Source organism: Hippoglossus hippoglossus, chromosome 6, assembly GCF_009819705.1.
Source record: "Hippoglossus hippoglossus isolate fHipHip1 chromosome 6, fHipHip1.pri, whole genome shotgun sequence".
Lineage (NCBI taxonomy): Eukaryota > Metazoa > Chordata > Actinopteri > Pleuronectiformes > Pleuronectidae > Hippoglossus > Hippoglossus hippoglossus.
The window spans coordinates 20,946,761-20,961,337 of record NC_047156.1 but is presented as its reverse complement, the minus strand read 5'-3'; the positions used below and the strand labels follow the sequence as shown (position 1 = coordinate 20,961,337).

At 41.1% G+C, this 14,577-nt stretch overlaps 1 protein-coding gene and 1 long non-coding RNA gene across 4 annotated transcripts in view; both read left to right on the top strand.

Moving 5' to 3' along the window:
• Positions 1-14,577, top strand: part of LOC117763640 (microtubule-associated protein 1A-like) — an 81,214-nt gene that overhangs the window by 7,328 nt on the left and 59,309 nt on the right. For all 3 annotated transcript variants that reach the window (XM_034588912.1, XM_034588910.1, XM_034588911.1), the window contains exon 2: positions 2,252-2,353. In XM_034588912.1, coding sequence (XP_034444803.1) covers positions 2,252-2,353 — 102 coding nt within the window. The remainder of the gene's footprint in view (positions 1-2,251; positions 2,354-14,577) is intronic.
• LOC117763708 lies at positions 7,643-11,028 on the top strand. The gene is made up of 3 exons (XR_004614204.1): positions 7,643-7,653; positions 9,601-9,630; positions 10,814-11,028. It is a non-coding gene; the product is annotated as an uncharacterized LOC117763708 (long non-coding RNA).

The window sequence follows — 14,577 nt, the reverse complement described above, 5'->3', positions numbered from 1 at the left end:
GAAAAAGATGTTCGGACATCAACAGCTGCTTTCAGTCCATCCTTTCCTCCAGGAAAATTGCAGCCTTTATTCCCATAGTTTGCTGCCACCTCTATAGGGGAAAAAAGAAAGATATTTGCCAAAGAATGCTAACGAAACATTAATAACAGTGCCATTATTTCTGGGAACCAACCTGTGTCTACAGTAAGGGAACAGTTTTTAGTCATTTAAGGACAAACCGATCTTCAAAGTCTCGTTTGTGAAAGAGCCAAGGTAATCTGATGAGAGAGGTGTGTGCATTGGTTTCTATCCTGCTGCATGAGATATGCTCCCTCTGAAGTCTGCTCAGAATCTGATAAAGTTGCAAAGTGTGTGTGTGAGAGTCAGTGTGGATAGCATTTCATTACTGAGTCAGCCTTACTGATCCAGAGAAGAACAATTATTTTTTGGCTGGACTGACCCCACTCCAGTGATACATCTATGTCTGTGAGTGGCTGTAGTTTTACCACTGGTCAACCGAGCGCTGCATGACTGACTATAGTTATCCCATTGGTCTGTCAAATACTGCATGATATATATATATTATATTCTGTTACAGAGACTAGAACACAATGTAGGGATTAAAGGAACAGCACTAGGCTGGTTTAAGTCATATTTATATATAGTAGATAGATTTCAATTTGTTAATGTTAACAATGACTCCTCCATGAACAAACAAGTTAGTCATGGAGCTCCACAAGGTTCTGTCCTTGGACTTCTAACCTCATATTTGCTTCTTTTAGGCAACATCATCAGAAAGCACCACGTACACCTCCACTGTTACGCAGATGACACGCAGCTGTACATATGGATGACCAAGAACTTCTTACTTCGAAATTCAGACAAAATGGAAGTCATTGTAATTGGCATCTCAGAGAAACACTGTCTGACCATATAGTCACCTGGGATGGTATTAGTTTGGCCCCAGCTCCACTGTGAGGAACCTTGGAGTCATGTCCATAAAATTTTGTGGGAGATGGCGGGGGTGGGACATGACCCAAGGAAGAACTCGAAGTAGTGGGTGGATCCAGGATTTTGTTTCACTTTCTGACACATTGAGGAGATAGGATGTTTTTCTAACAATTTCACTGTTTCTATTTCTAGGGGATAATTCATGGATCTTGATTTAAAAAATTTGACATGTTTAGGGGACCGATATTATGAGTGTGTTCAATTTTAGAACTACTGTATGTTTGATGAAATGTACATATTCCTTAGTTGATGATATTGCATTATTGTATTTAAATCATGTTTCTGCTGCCTCTAAGTGGCTAAATAATAGCTGTGTCTCAATTCAGTGGCCGCATTCTGTGGAGGACCCGGTCTACCTAGCCGACGCAGGTTGCATCCTCCAACAAAGCTATAGACAAAAAAAGCTACGGACGAAAAGGTTGTTCGGTTGATTAAAAATATAGAAAAGATGTTTTTTTAAGATGTGTATCATTAGCTGTTGGATTGAGTACTTACATTTAAAAAATAATTCTCCTGTCATTTCGCCTCGCTTCTTGCTGCCATTACTTCTTTGAAAAACAGGTTGGCACTGAAGCCCAATGGTCCACCCGGTGGAGCCTCCGTTGCTTGCGTTGGAAAGACACATTTGTCAGATGCATTTGGAGGTGCCTTCAGATTGGGACAGTCTAGTTGCGCCGCTGTGATGCAATCTGTCTACGAATGCAGTCAACAGGGATGTGGCCCCTAAAATGAGACACAGCTCTTCAGTTATTTACAGAAGTGAGAATTTTTTAATCATGCATTGTAAAAGATTAAGTTATCTGGTGCTACTAGTGCTATTAAATTAAATAGCATAAAGTACAACATCCACAATCCAAAAACTGAATTTTGTGAGATGTAGTTAAATATTTGAGCATAGCTATGGAGGTAGTGAAGAAAACAGTAGTGAACACAATATGATACCAGCGTTTTGGAATGCTGATGTGAAAATGCACTGCAGTGCAATCGGTCTCAGGACGTTTTGAACCTGAAAAAAGTCTTCTGCACCTTGACCTTCCCCGCAGCCCAAATAGAGTTAGACAGGGCCAAGAGGAGAAGGTGGGAGGAAGTCAAGATGCTTTAGCAGAGCATTACGTTTCCCTTGCATTATGACTTGCATGCACAATGTGCTGCTGGTTCATCAGAAACTCTTTTTAAGAAATCAGGCTCAATTTCACAACAGTCTGTCTTTCAGTGCCTCATGCTGTTGTCCCCATGCAATCTCTCTCATCCTTCCTTACAGGAATTCGATCCTGGGATGTCGACCTCCAGTGCTGCGACCTTGATCAGCAGCTGCAGCTGTTTATAACCCGCCACTCCGCCCACTTCTCCTCTGAGGTCACAGGTCAGTGTGATTTGGCACCAATGGACCACTGATGACAGATAAGAGTTGTTTTGCTCTGAGAAAAACTTTAATGCACTGCTGAGTTGTGGATGAGAATACTTTTTTTTTTTACTTTTAAAGATTAAAATGAACAAATCTTCAGCTAGACTGTAGAAAAATTCTACAGATTCAGGCATATTTGATCTATGTGTTCTTTATTGTTATTTTGAGTGCTAGAAACTGTAATGTATTTCCTACTGAAAATATTTCCTACGACCAAGATCAAAGGAGTGTGTGTGTGTCTGTGTCGGCCTGCTTGTGTCTATGTCATGTGATGGTTTAGGGCTCAGAGCCCAGTCTGAAAGTACAATAGATGATGAATAGGGACTTATTTCTATCCTCTGACAGGGAATGGCCTGATCGGATCAAACACACACTAACACACACACACACACAGATTTGGGGAAACCGACTACCACAGGATAGTGTACTAGCGGCAAGTGCAAAGCAGGACTCAGCAGATCATGACACAGCATTTTTCAGCACAGTTGTGACAAACAGCTTCAGAGGCAACAGAAAAATAATTAATATTATTAATAGTAATATATGTTACTGTCATTATTAATATATTGATAAATATTATAACAATAGAGATAATATAATAGAGTCTTTTACCCAACTGCCATCCATTGTGTCCTAAGTACTTTTACATAGAGATCCTCGACCCCTGTAAACAGTAGTGAGTCACCTTCAATCATGGTAATGCTGCTCTTTATTGATATGGTATAGTGATGAATTGCCTCAGGTCTGCTCCATCTGTGACATACAAGGACATTAACACTTCAACTCTGAACACAGGATGATGGGAACATACACATTACATTTTTTAAATTTTTGCTTTCGCTGATTTCCTTTTTATTTCAGGGGAAATAACTTGTCATTCTTACTACTTTGAGAGGAATTTCTAAATTATATATTGGTATACCTAAAGGCGCTGTCATATAATGTAAAATGACCTGTAAGTGTCATTGGCTATGTGTCCAGTGAACACCCTGTCAGAAATCTGTGTTTTCTTTAATAATATAAAAAAAAATATGTTTCTAGTCTCTTCAATGTCCTATTGATTGCACATCTGTTTTATAGTTGTATTCCATCTCTGTAGCTCAATGTTTACTTGTGTCCTCATCACTTATATGGGCTACGTTAACTAATATCTGGATTGGTTTGTAGACGGGTGTGGGTCCAAAATCAGTGTGTTGCCAAATTCAGGTTTTGTAAAAACCTTTTTGAGTGCATAGAAAAAAGGTTGTCTCTCCGTTTGTCCGTGTCAGAGGCACCTTTCACACCTGTTATTGGGGTTTGGACTGAAAAGTTTGAAGGTCTGAACCAAAGTTGGGTGTGAGAACACCCATCAAAGAGACCAACATTTTTTTTTGTTTTTCCTTACTATTGTTGAGGGTTAAGGACGGAGGATGCCACTCCTTGTTAAAGCCCTATAAGACAAATTGTGATTTGTGAATATAGGCTATACAAATACAATTTGATTGAATGATTGATTGATTGATTGATCACGTGGTCCTTAGAATACTGTATGAGGCCTTTAGGGATTGGTCTTGTTGCTGTTCTACTATAAACTGCCGATGTGTGTCTGTTTTGTACCAAACAATGTTGAGAGGACCACTACATCCCCTATATCCTGCCTGAGACCCTTTTCACCGGAACCTTCCTCCATACGCTCTGCAATCATGGGAGATAGAGGTATTGATTCTGGTTTTTTTACTCCAAAATGACGCATCCAATTATCTGATGCTCTATTGCGTTTGGCCCATAAAAGAAAATGTCTGCTCGTACACTTTAAGCCCATTTTCTGGACCAAATGGGATGGATCGGTGTCTGGAGAGACCTATCGTGTAGAAACGGACTTAGAGGTGTACAATGCTGAATCCTATATATTTTTCGTGTAGAAACGGACTTAGAGGTGTACGATGCTGAATCCTATATATTTTTCAGACATTTTTCAGACAACACTGTTATTCAAAACTCCCAGAAGAGAGATGTAGACATACTCTACCTTCTCACTTTCGCAGAATGGGAAACATGGTTCACCACAGGGTTTTTAGTTCAGTGGAGTGAATGGAAGAGATCACTGGATATATTCTCACGCATTGACACTTTATTCTGATGGTAAGAGATTTACAAACACTACCAAAACCTAAAATAAAGGATTTTTGATTAGGATGATAGTGACTTGTGAAATACATCAGCCTGTGATGCACCTGGACACATCATCAGGGATGTTACCTGGGTTCATTAGGTGTTTCAGGTCTTTCAACACTCAGACATCCTCACCCAGGCGACCCAACCGGGGTTGATCAAGCCCAGGCTTGTGTCCAGGTAGCGCTACCCCACCCACGGCTCTCCTCTCCTGATCCACGGCCACCTTGATGCAACTTCTGCTGCCTCGGTGTCCACCTTGATGGCCCTTCGCCTACTGGCTCCTGTGATGCCCAGCATGTTGTAGGCCCTGCAGAGACTGGCCTGCAAACCCTCTGCATCCCACCCCAATGGGCTCACACCCCGCTCGCCACCTGTTGCTTCGGCATTCTTTGACTAGCTCACCATACTTTTTCCTCTTCCTCTCGTTGGCCTCCTCGATACGGCCCTCCCAGGGAACGGCGAGTTCAAGGAGGATTGCCTGCTTGGAGGCTTCCGAGATCAGCACCATGTCTGGTCTTAACGCTGTTGTGGCAACAGCTTCTGGGAACTTCAGTTGCTTTCCCAGGTCAACTTTCATGTCCAAGTCTTGTGCCATTGCTAGGAGGCCCAAGGAGGTGATCCTGGCAGCTGATGTTGGCTTCTCCCCAGCCTTGACGAAAGCGATGGTCTTCTTCACTGGGCCGAGGCTCTTGCAGTGGCTAATCCCACTGCAGATGGTGTCCTCTATGGCCTTCAGGACTTGGTCATGAAAGTTGACCTGGGAAAGCAACTGACTAGAGGTAGCGTCCCTCACCCAGGGCTTTCGAACAGCAGCTGAGGATGTGCTCCAGGGTCCCTCTCTTCAGGCACAGAGGGCAAGCTGGTGATTCCACCTTCCCCTGGCGGAACAAGTTGGATGGGCTTGGTAGAACGACATAGACAGCCTGGATTAAGAATTTTATTCAATGGTGCTCGGCTTTCCAAAGCTCGGCCCATGAGACTTTGGGTTCCAGCGCTTGCTCCCATCTTGTCCAGGCTCCCTGCTGCCGCATCCCCACCATCCTGCTGGCTCGCTCCTCCTCAACCGAAACTATCACCTCATCCTGGACCAGCGACCTCCTGTCCTTCCCCTGTCCCTCGTCGTAGCGAGGTGTTGTGCTGCTACCAAGTCCAGCCCTTCCGCGAGACACTGCGCCCACCAGGACCCTGTGCCTTAACCTCGACTCAGCGACATCCACGGCCTCTGCTGCTCTCCACTTCCATCCTGTCCTGACCTCGATACCAGCCTGGGAGATTTTTGGGTCACAGGACTCTCAGTATTGCAGCACTTCCCAAGTTCGGGTCACCATGAACTGTTCATTCAGGCTGCTGATGGGGAGCTTCAGCTTGTTGCTCTGCCCATACAGGGCGATGCTGCTCAGACTCTGAGGCAGTCCCAGCCACTTCCGTAGGAACTTACTGACCCTCCTCTCAAAGCCCTCGACTGTAGAGATCGGGACTTCATAGATCAAGAGGGGCCAGAAAATCCGTGGGAGGATGCCATGTTGATAAATCCAGGCCTTGATCTTTCCAAGTAGGCCCGACTTGTCCACTGCAGCTAGCCAGGCTTCCAGCTCGTGGTTGGTAGCTCGAATGGATGCCATGCTTCTCAGGCTGCAGCCAAACACCTCTCTCAAGCTCTTCACTGGTTTCTCTGTCATTGATGGTATCTGGGTGCTGCCAAGTGCGAAGCGGAACTTGTTAGTTGTCTTTCCTTTCTTCAGCACCAGGGATCTGGACTTCACCGGCTTGAAGCTCATACGAGCCCAGGTGACCAACTCCTCAAGGCCCTTCAGGACCCACCTGCTCCCTGGGACACATTTTGTTGTCACTCATGTCATTCATGAAGGCCCTAATAGGGGGCTGTCTGACACCAGACGGTGCCCTCTGCACTGAACCCTCTGTACTGAACCTCAGCAGCCTTCATCAGCATGTTCATGGCGAGTGCGAAAAGGATCACTGAAATGGTACGTCCAGTAATGATTCCCTTCTCGAGCTTGGGTCTGAGGTTGAAGACCCAGCAGAGACTCTAAGACTGAAGCTGTTGTGGTAGTCCAGAATTAGGTCCCTGAACTTCCTCTTCCTCCTTTGGAATCCACACCCCTCTGCGTGCGTCTACTGATGAGATACCTTGCCTCACCTCCAGATCACCTTCAGGATCCTCCAGAGCCTGAGGAGCAACCTTGGGCAGTTCTTGTATACCTTGTAAGGTACCCCACTCGTTCCTGCTCTTGCCTTCTTGACCACCTCCTTGACCTCCTTCCAGCCGGGCTCCTTCCCGTCGAAGTCCAGAGTTGGTGCAGGTGGATTAATCAAGGACTTACAGTGGCCTAGATCTTGCTCCCTGGATTCATCACTGAAGGTATCTCTGAGGTGGCGGTCCATCTCAGCTTTGGAGCAGGTGAGCTGACCACTGAGCTCCTGCCCAAGCAGCTGTTTTGTAAACCCAAATGGGTTCGCTAGGAAAGCAGTTCACTTCCTGGCCCTCTACTTCCTCTGCCTCCTATGCCACTTGGCCTGAGCTTCTTGCGGAGGATGCTGCGCAGCCCTGTGGGAGGTCCCTTTTCCTCCTCCATGCCTGCTTGAACTGCCACCTTAAACTCTTCAGCTCCTGCCGGAGCTTGTGGATCTTACTCTCTCTGTTGTTCATAGTATAGAAATCGGGGTCTTCATCGAACTTGATCCACTCCTTCTCATGTTAGCTTGGGGCCACTTGACCTGCCCATGTTCTGTTACTGGGGATCTGGGACTTACGTCACCTGGAGCCTCTGGGCACTGTGGGTTGATTCCAGGCCTAGCTCATCCTGCGTCTCACCAGGGGTAATTCCTGAGCACTGTGCCACTTGCACCGTCTGCACGCATTTCATCCTGGCCTGATGGATCTTCAGGCCATGCAGGTTCCTGTCAGACAGGTCCTGTCAGCGAGGGCTACACACTCATAGGCTAGCAATAGCACTGAAAACAAAACATCAATTGATTTACACACCACACGGACCAATCAGTGTTTTGTTTACGTTTTTTTATTGGGTTAGTAACTAAAAGAACACCAGAATCTGTGTTAAATCTGAGTGTACCCCAGTACAAGGGTTCCTGATCAGCTCTCCGTTATAAGGGTCCAAGTTTCAGGTTCTAGAGGAATTTACCCTATTAGAGTTTCACTATAATTTATTTAAGCTGATGGCGAGGAGAGACGCCTAGCTTCTAACTGCCTTTATCCGAACGTCTACCCTGCTTCCACTGGAAAAGTATTATACCGAATGGCCCTATTAGTAAAATATAATTTCCAGCCACGCCCGTTCACGGCAGCTCTCCTCTCATGATCAGTGTACTTGGTAGGTGCTAGGAAAGTATTTAGTGGCTTTGTAAGGGTCTGTTAAAATGTTTGACTAGAGTAACCTTTAAGAATCAATAAGTTGTTATACAACAGCCAAGTTTCCCATTTATTGTCACACTGAAAGCATAAATCTAATGTCCACAACTTCTTAATCAAATCTGAATTTGTTATTTATTGCATTTAATAAGCAAGGCCACGCATACAGCAATAATTAAAACAAAAGTAAATTTTAAATATAAATAATAAAAAGTAAAAATGATTAAAAAAAAGTGTTAGAAGTAAGAATAATAAAAAGTAATAAGTAAAAATAGATAAAAGTTAAATTAATAAAAAGAGAAAAAAGTTAAATAATAAATAATTGGAGTAATAAAAATGTAAGAGTTAAAAAAGTGAAAAGTAATAAAAAAGAGTAAGAATAGTTACATATACTGCAGCTTTAAGATATATAATATCAATTAAGTGAGAGAGAAGGAGTGAATGCTGGCACGGCCGCAGCCTACACCCGTTTCCTACCAGAAACTTGATTTCTGTTAAAAATTCAAAACTCAGTACAGAGTCCAAAACCCTTTTTTGAAAGTCAAAGTCTCTTGATGGTAGGTCGGAAGCAGTGTTTCTCTATTTTTAAAGGTTTCTTCTCCTCTGTGCATATTTTCCAAGTTGAAGATTTCTTCTGTAGAAAATGTTTCCCTATGTCGAGAATGGTCCGTTTTCTCCATTCTTTTGCTTGTAGGCTGAGGAGGGGTCTTCGTCCTGTCTTGTAGAAAGGAGCCATAGAATATCCGACCAACACCCTTCTCACATCTTATTTATATTCTCTTGAACTCCAAAGCTTGCCAACTCATCAGTATGCAATGACACACTACCAATAGAAATAGTTAGTCTTGGACCATGAACTTATATGGTAAAAATCAAGCAACTGCTGTTTCTGTCATACATATTCAGTGTCATGTCACGTTGCAAACATGTTACATTGCTCTGTGGTTGCATCAGCTCAAGGCCTACACTAGCTCTGTTCAGTTCCTCCATCTAGCTTCACATACTGTAGTACTGCAGTGCTGAGCACTTCATGGTTGAACACAAACCCATTACTCTTCAACAAGCATAATAGTTTCAACACAGTCACAAATGTTAAACTTAAACTGTTACTTTTAAGAAAGAAATAATAGATTAAACATTGTTTTAAAGAGTATTAAACATTAAACTATAAAAGAGGTAATATTACTGATTACATTTCCAATTTTTTTCATCAGAGGTTCACTTTAATTGATATGAGCCGTTACTGTATTAAACATGTTTCCCTTAAAAAATTTAAAAGGGTACATAAGCAAAACCAGCTAAATAACTCTACATGTTACTTTATGCTCTTAGCTCATGCTGCTAGTGGTGAGATCTCGATCCTTCTTGACACCTGCCAACCCTACATGTAAGCACTGAAAAGATATGTAATGCTAAATGTAATTGTTATTTTGATTCTGATTGAAACCTGGGAAATTAGGTAGTGAAAGTTGAAAACATTTTAATGTTATATAGATATCTAGATAAGGAACCCGGAACAGCAACAGACAAACTGGGACGTCTGATATTATTAACCTCCCTGAGTTTTAGAGGTTTTCTTCTGGCTACCCAGTCAGGACGCTGAATGGCTGAACCAAACACTGCAATGGATGGTCCGACTGTCCCAGGAGAAGAGAGGGGAGAGCACAACAGGACTTCACTAAAAGGAGACACTGTGAGAGCAAACTAAGTGTATATTTTGAATCTGCAAATTAGCAATGATTTCCATCTACTTGTAATTTGAAACAATGGAACAGATGTAGATGTTGTGTGGGGTCAACGCTACCGACTGAGAATGCAAACCAATGAGAATGCGTCATTCGCCTAGAGGTCACTCATTATTGAAAAGTAAGTAAATCGTTCATCTTTAAATACTAATTATACTTAATGCAAAACTCAGTTCTTTGAAAATTGTTAATTAATGGGACAGTCTGCATGAATTGGATTATTTTAAAAATGTTTCTTCTCTTTGACGGTGGTGTGAAGACAAACATTAGTCAGTTTTGACTGCTAAAGTTAACTGCACAGACTAGGCTAACACATGAAGTAATATTAACATGACCCCAGAGTGTGTTCAAGTAAGATAAGGTGTCACGTCCAAGAGTTAAATTTGATTAGCACTGTGATATTAAGTAATGCTATATTATGGTATCATATATAGGCTAATAGCATAAATGTAGCCAATACAGTCAATTCAAATAGTTTCCATTTGTACCTCACTCTATTTCTTGAGCATAAAAACCCCAAGATACCAAGAGGACAGTAATGTTAGTTCTATATCAGATATATATATATATATGTCCAGGAAGTAGCTCAGAGTCAAGGATTCTCACTCAGGGATGTCCTTATGCTTATGAGTTAACGATCTACAGGTAGAATGGCTGTGTTCGATCTAAGAGATGCTCTAATAATGTAATAATAATAATAATAATGTTCTCCATATACAATTATGTAGGAGTAGCTATTTAAATCAGAATTATGCTTCTAGTGGCTGTGGGTGAACTAAGGTAATATTCCCTAATGCACCTTGACGTAGGTTTCCACCTGCCAATAAACCGTACCCAGGGTATTATGATCCTTTATCCTGCTCACTATTTCCAACTGCAATTTGTTAATGAGTGTTAATAAGTTAATATGTGTTTTATAGCAATCTCAGTTTTGTCCGTTTTTCCCTCAGATACCTAACTCTGCCCTTGCACACCCAGAAGCTAATGTTATTCTGACATTCTTGACAAACTGTGTACTCCGAGCCAATTGGTCACTAGTAGAAGGAGACTATAGTTATTGAAAGACTTTTCTTAAGATAATATGGCCTCTGATGGATGTACTCTAATATTTCCTTCTCTTTTCCCTTTCAGTTGAAATGCCAGTATGAAAACCTGCATTTCTTGCATGCAACATAAAATTGTGGACGATCCAATACTCTTTTTCTTTATGTTTACAAGTCTAATCTTACTAACATTCAAGTACCTTTCAGTCGACATCCTGGAATACATCAAAATGTATTCACCCTGTCCTTAATCTTTATTCTTTCTAACCCGCCGAACTGTACACTAAACCTGCACCTCCAGCTCCTACCACAGCAGCATCCACAACCCATTCATCACCAGGACCATCTCCCCCACACTCACACACCAATCAATGCTGTTCACTAAAGTATCCAGGTAAGACCCTGTAAATAAACCCTGTAAGAGACCAGCAACATTGGCAACATTTTCAGTTTTCTACAACAGTTCCAATTTGTAGGGATTTAAAGATGTTATTAAACTTATAGGACTGTTGACTTTGAAAGCATGACTTGTCACGTGCCTATATGGGAAACTGAATTTCCTGCCCTAGTTATGTATTTCTCTACCTGGCAGATAGATTTAAGTATTCATAAGTGTAACCTTGAAAAGATTTTAGTAACATTCGTATATATGTTGACTCTCAAATGTTTTCTTCATCCCCCAACTGCCTAGGTGGCAGCAAAAGATTTAATCACTATTCCATTTACTATTTTCCAGATTTTCAGCAAATACCACATCAAGTTAGATCTAGAAATGACATTTGGACTTGTGGCTAACTACTAATATTTCTATTCCTCTGACTAGTCAATGAAATGCTACTGTACATTGCTACTTTGTCAAACACTTATTACCTTCATACACTGGGCAGTAGACCTGAAAAGTGTCATTATATTTCTAAAGACTTCAAGGTTCCAAAAGAGTTTTGTCTCTGTTCTTAACTAAAATCATTTCAATTTTACGTGAGCAAGGTTTCCCTTTGCATTTTGACAATTGGGAAAACCCCAAAAAAGTTGTGGGTGCAAGACTGTGGACATAATGAAGTCAAAAGCACAAGAAGTACAATTTTAAAACAGTCCAAGACTAGTCTTAAGCAAGGACTGTGTAGCTGTGAGAGGGTAAAGTCACCAAAACCAAAATAGTCAAAATACGCTGTAATTACTGTATCCTTTAACAAAGTAATTTAACAGTTACATATTTCCCTTTCTTATCTAAAGATCCTTTACTATTACTTCCTGCCCAAGTGCATACACTGGCTGTGAGAGGATATGTTAGAAAGAGAGATTCTTGTGATGGATTCAAATAATACTAATGTCTTTCCATTGCTGCCTCCCTATTTTAATATTTTTTTCACCTGCATTCATGCCACCACAGAACAACAATGTGTATACAAAGATGCACACATACAGGAAGGCAGGTGCACATATTCATACTATGTAAATTGCATCACACAAACAAAGACCCATTCTACATTCATGTAACCATGCTGCATTATTATTTCTATGTTCATGTTAATAATTATATTTCTTTGTATCTATTTTACTACTTTGTGTTTTCTGTGTGACTATAATAAATTGACTCTCTTTTTCAGACTGCGATTATCACAACTCAATGGGTAGCTACCCATACTCCAAAATCAACTCTCAAATGATTGGAAATGTAAGTTGTTTTTGCGGCTGTTGTTTTTTTTCAGCTGAATATTGCACATTTATGTTAAGCACTGAATCAAAATCTTTTATGTTTACACTATTCTGTATATCTTACAATTAATGTGGGAAAACAGCAATTTTAGAATGTTTCCAGGGAAATGTGTGCATTGACAACTTGATATGTGAATTAATGTGTTATTGTGTGACATGCACCTGACAAATAGGTGGCTCTTGTTTTCTTCTGGTGATTTATTTTATTCTTAAAGTGACCATTAAATGGACCATGTCATATAGTGATGATTATAGTGATTTAATGACTGGATGGCGTTTATACTGTTCTTAAGTAATAAGCCGTTAGCTGCAAGCTTTTTACTTTGAAGTTCATCATTGCATGCTCATTCACAAGCAAAATAATGGTCACAGGCAAAATTTCTTTTAAGCATATTTTTGGGGCTTTTTATTGCCTTTGATTGATAGGAAGAAGAGCAAGGGAAGACAGAGACTGGGGGAGGACATGCAGCAAATGGTAACCAAATCTATGATAGGCCTTTGATCTTGGCTGTATAATAGCCTTTAACTTATATATATTATCATACATGTATTCATGTTAGCTGAGCCGTTTGGCTCTAATAGATCGGCATAATGCAGCTTAAACAGAGTCATTTTCTACAAATTATGTTTGGGTTGTTCTCTCTTACAGTGGTCGGGCTTCTGATCTTCGAGAAAATAGAGCAAACCGCTTTACAAGAACTGAATGCTCTTTTGATAGAGCAAAACATACAAGTGAGCAAGAATTTGAAAGCTGCTATTGATATGAACAAAGAATTGTCGATAAGGAACAGATCGAATGAAGATAAGATCAGCGCTGCAAAAATTGCAAAACTGGAAGTAGAATTTAGACTCCTAAAGGCAGTTCACATTTCATTAATACCCAAGAAACCGGAGATTCCTCCACGTTGCAGTCCAGGCTGGCAGGAGCATGCCTCACGCTGCTTTTCTATACCCACGGACACCAAGAACTGGGAAGATGCTCGTAAGGATTGCTATAATCAGGGGGCTGACCTGGCAGTTGTTTTGGATGTGGAAGACCAGAAATTCTTGACCAACCTGACTATTCAATTCAAACAGAATAATTCTGCCCAGGTTTTGCTTTCAGCATGGATCGGGTTGATGGACTCTTTGCAGGAGGGCGTGTTTGTGTGGGTCAACAACAAAGGACTCCAATTAGATGCCACTTTCTGGAAAAAAGGGAACCCAAACAACCACATTGCCGCCTGGGACACTAAATTAAAAGGACAAGACTGTGCTGCCATTGTACCACCCACATATATTGGAGCGAAAAACTGGATATTCAACTGGGATGACATTACTTGTTTTGGCGCACGGCACTATTTGTGTGAAAGGTCAAATTGAGAAAGACAAGTCGCTGAGACCCTGCATCAACTACCGTGGGCTCAATGACATCACTAATGGTGCCCCCCCCCAAATAGGGACCACTAATCCATGTAGCTGATGATATGGAATAATCCAGATGGGAGGCAGACCAACTTGTGTAAAGAAATCCGTTTATGTATATAATATACATACAAAATAAATATAGCAAATCTGTTGCATGTCCCTTTATTATTGCACTTTTCATTTCAATGTAAACTTAATTGATCAGTAAAATTTGAATGGCCGGGCTTGCGGACACTAACAGGAGCAGTATGGAGGCATGTTATGGTTTTTCTGTTGTTTAATTACGTCTGAAGAAGGACTCACCATTGACTTCAATTGTTTTGGATTCTGCTCTAACAAAGTTTACCCCTGAAACTCCAGAAGTGTGAACTATCTCTTTAAGCTATTTTCATTTGGTTTGGGAACAATACAGATCTATTTTAATGGTTTTGAAATTTCATAAATGTCATTCTTCACCAATGACATGTCAATGTCATTACAATCAGTAGATTTTTTGTTTTTAAACAATATCCAGCTGTTCTTTCTCATCCACTCGTTAAAAAAATGTATAGCTGGGATTTCTCTCCAAAATCGTATCCATTTTTTCTCCGGCTGTCCCTAGATCTGGGATTTTTTCTACTAGGTCATGTGTAGCACTTGTCTCTAATATATAGCACAATTCATGCTACTGGACCAGTTCTTGCGTCAAATTGAGTGGGTTGAAAACATAAAGTATTTTAAATGAACAAA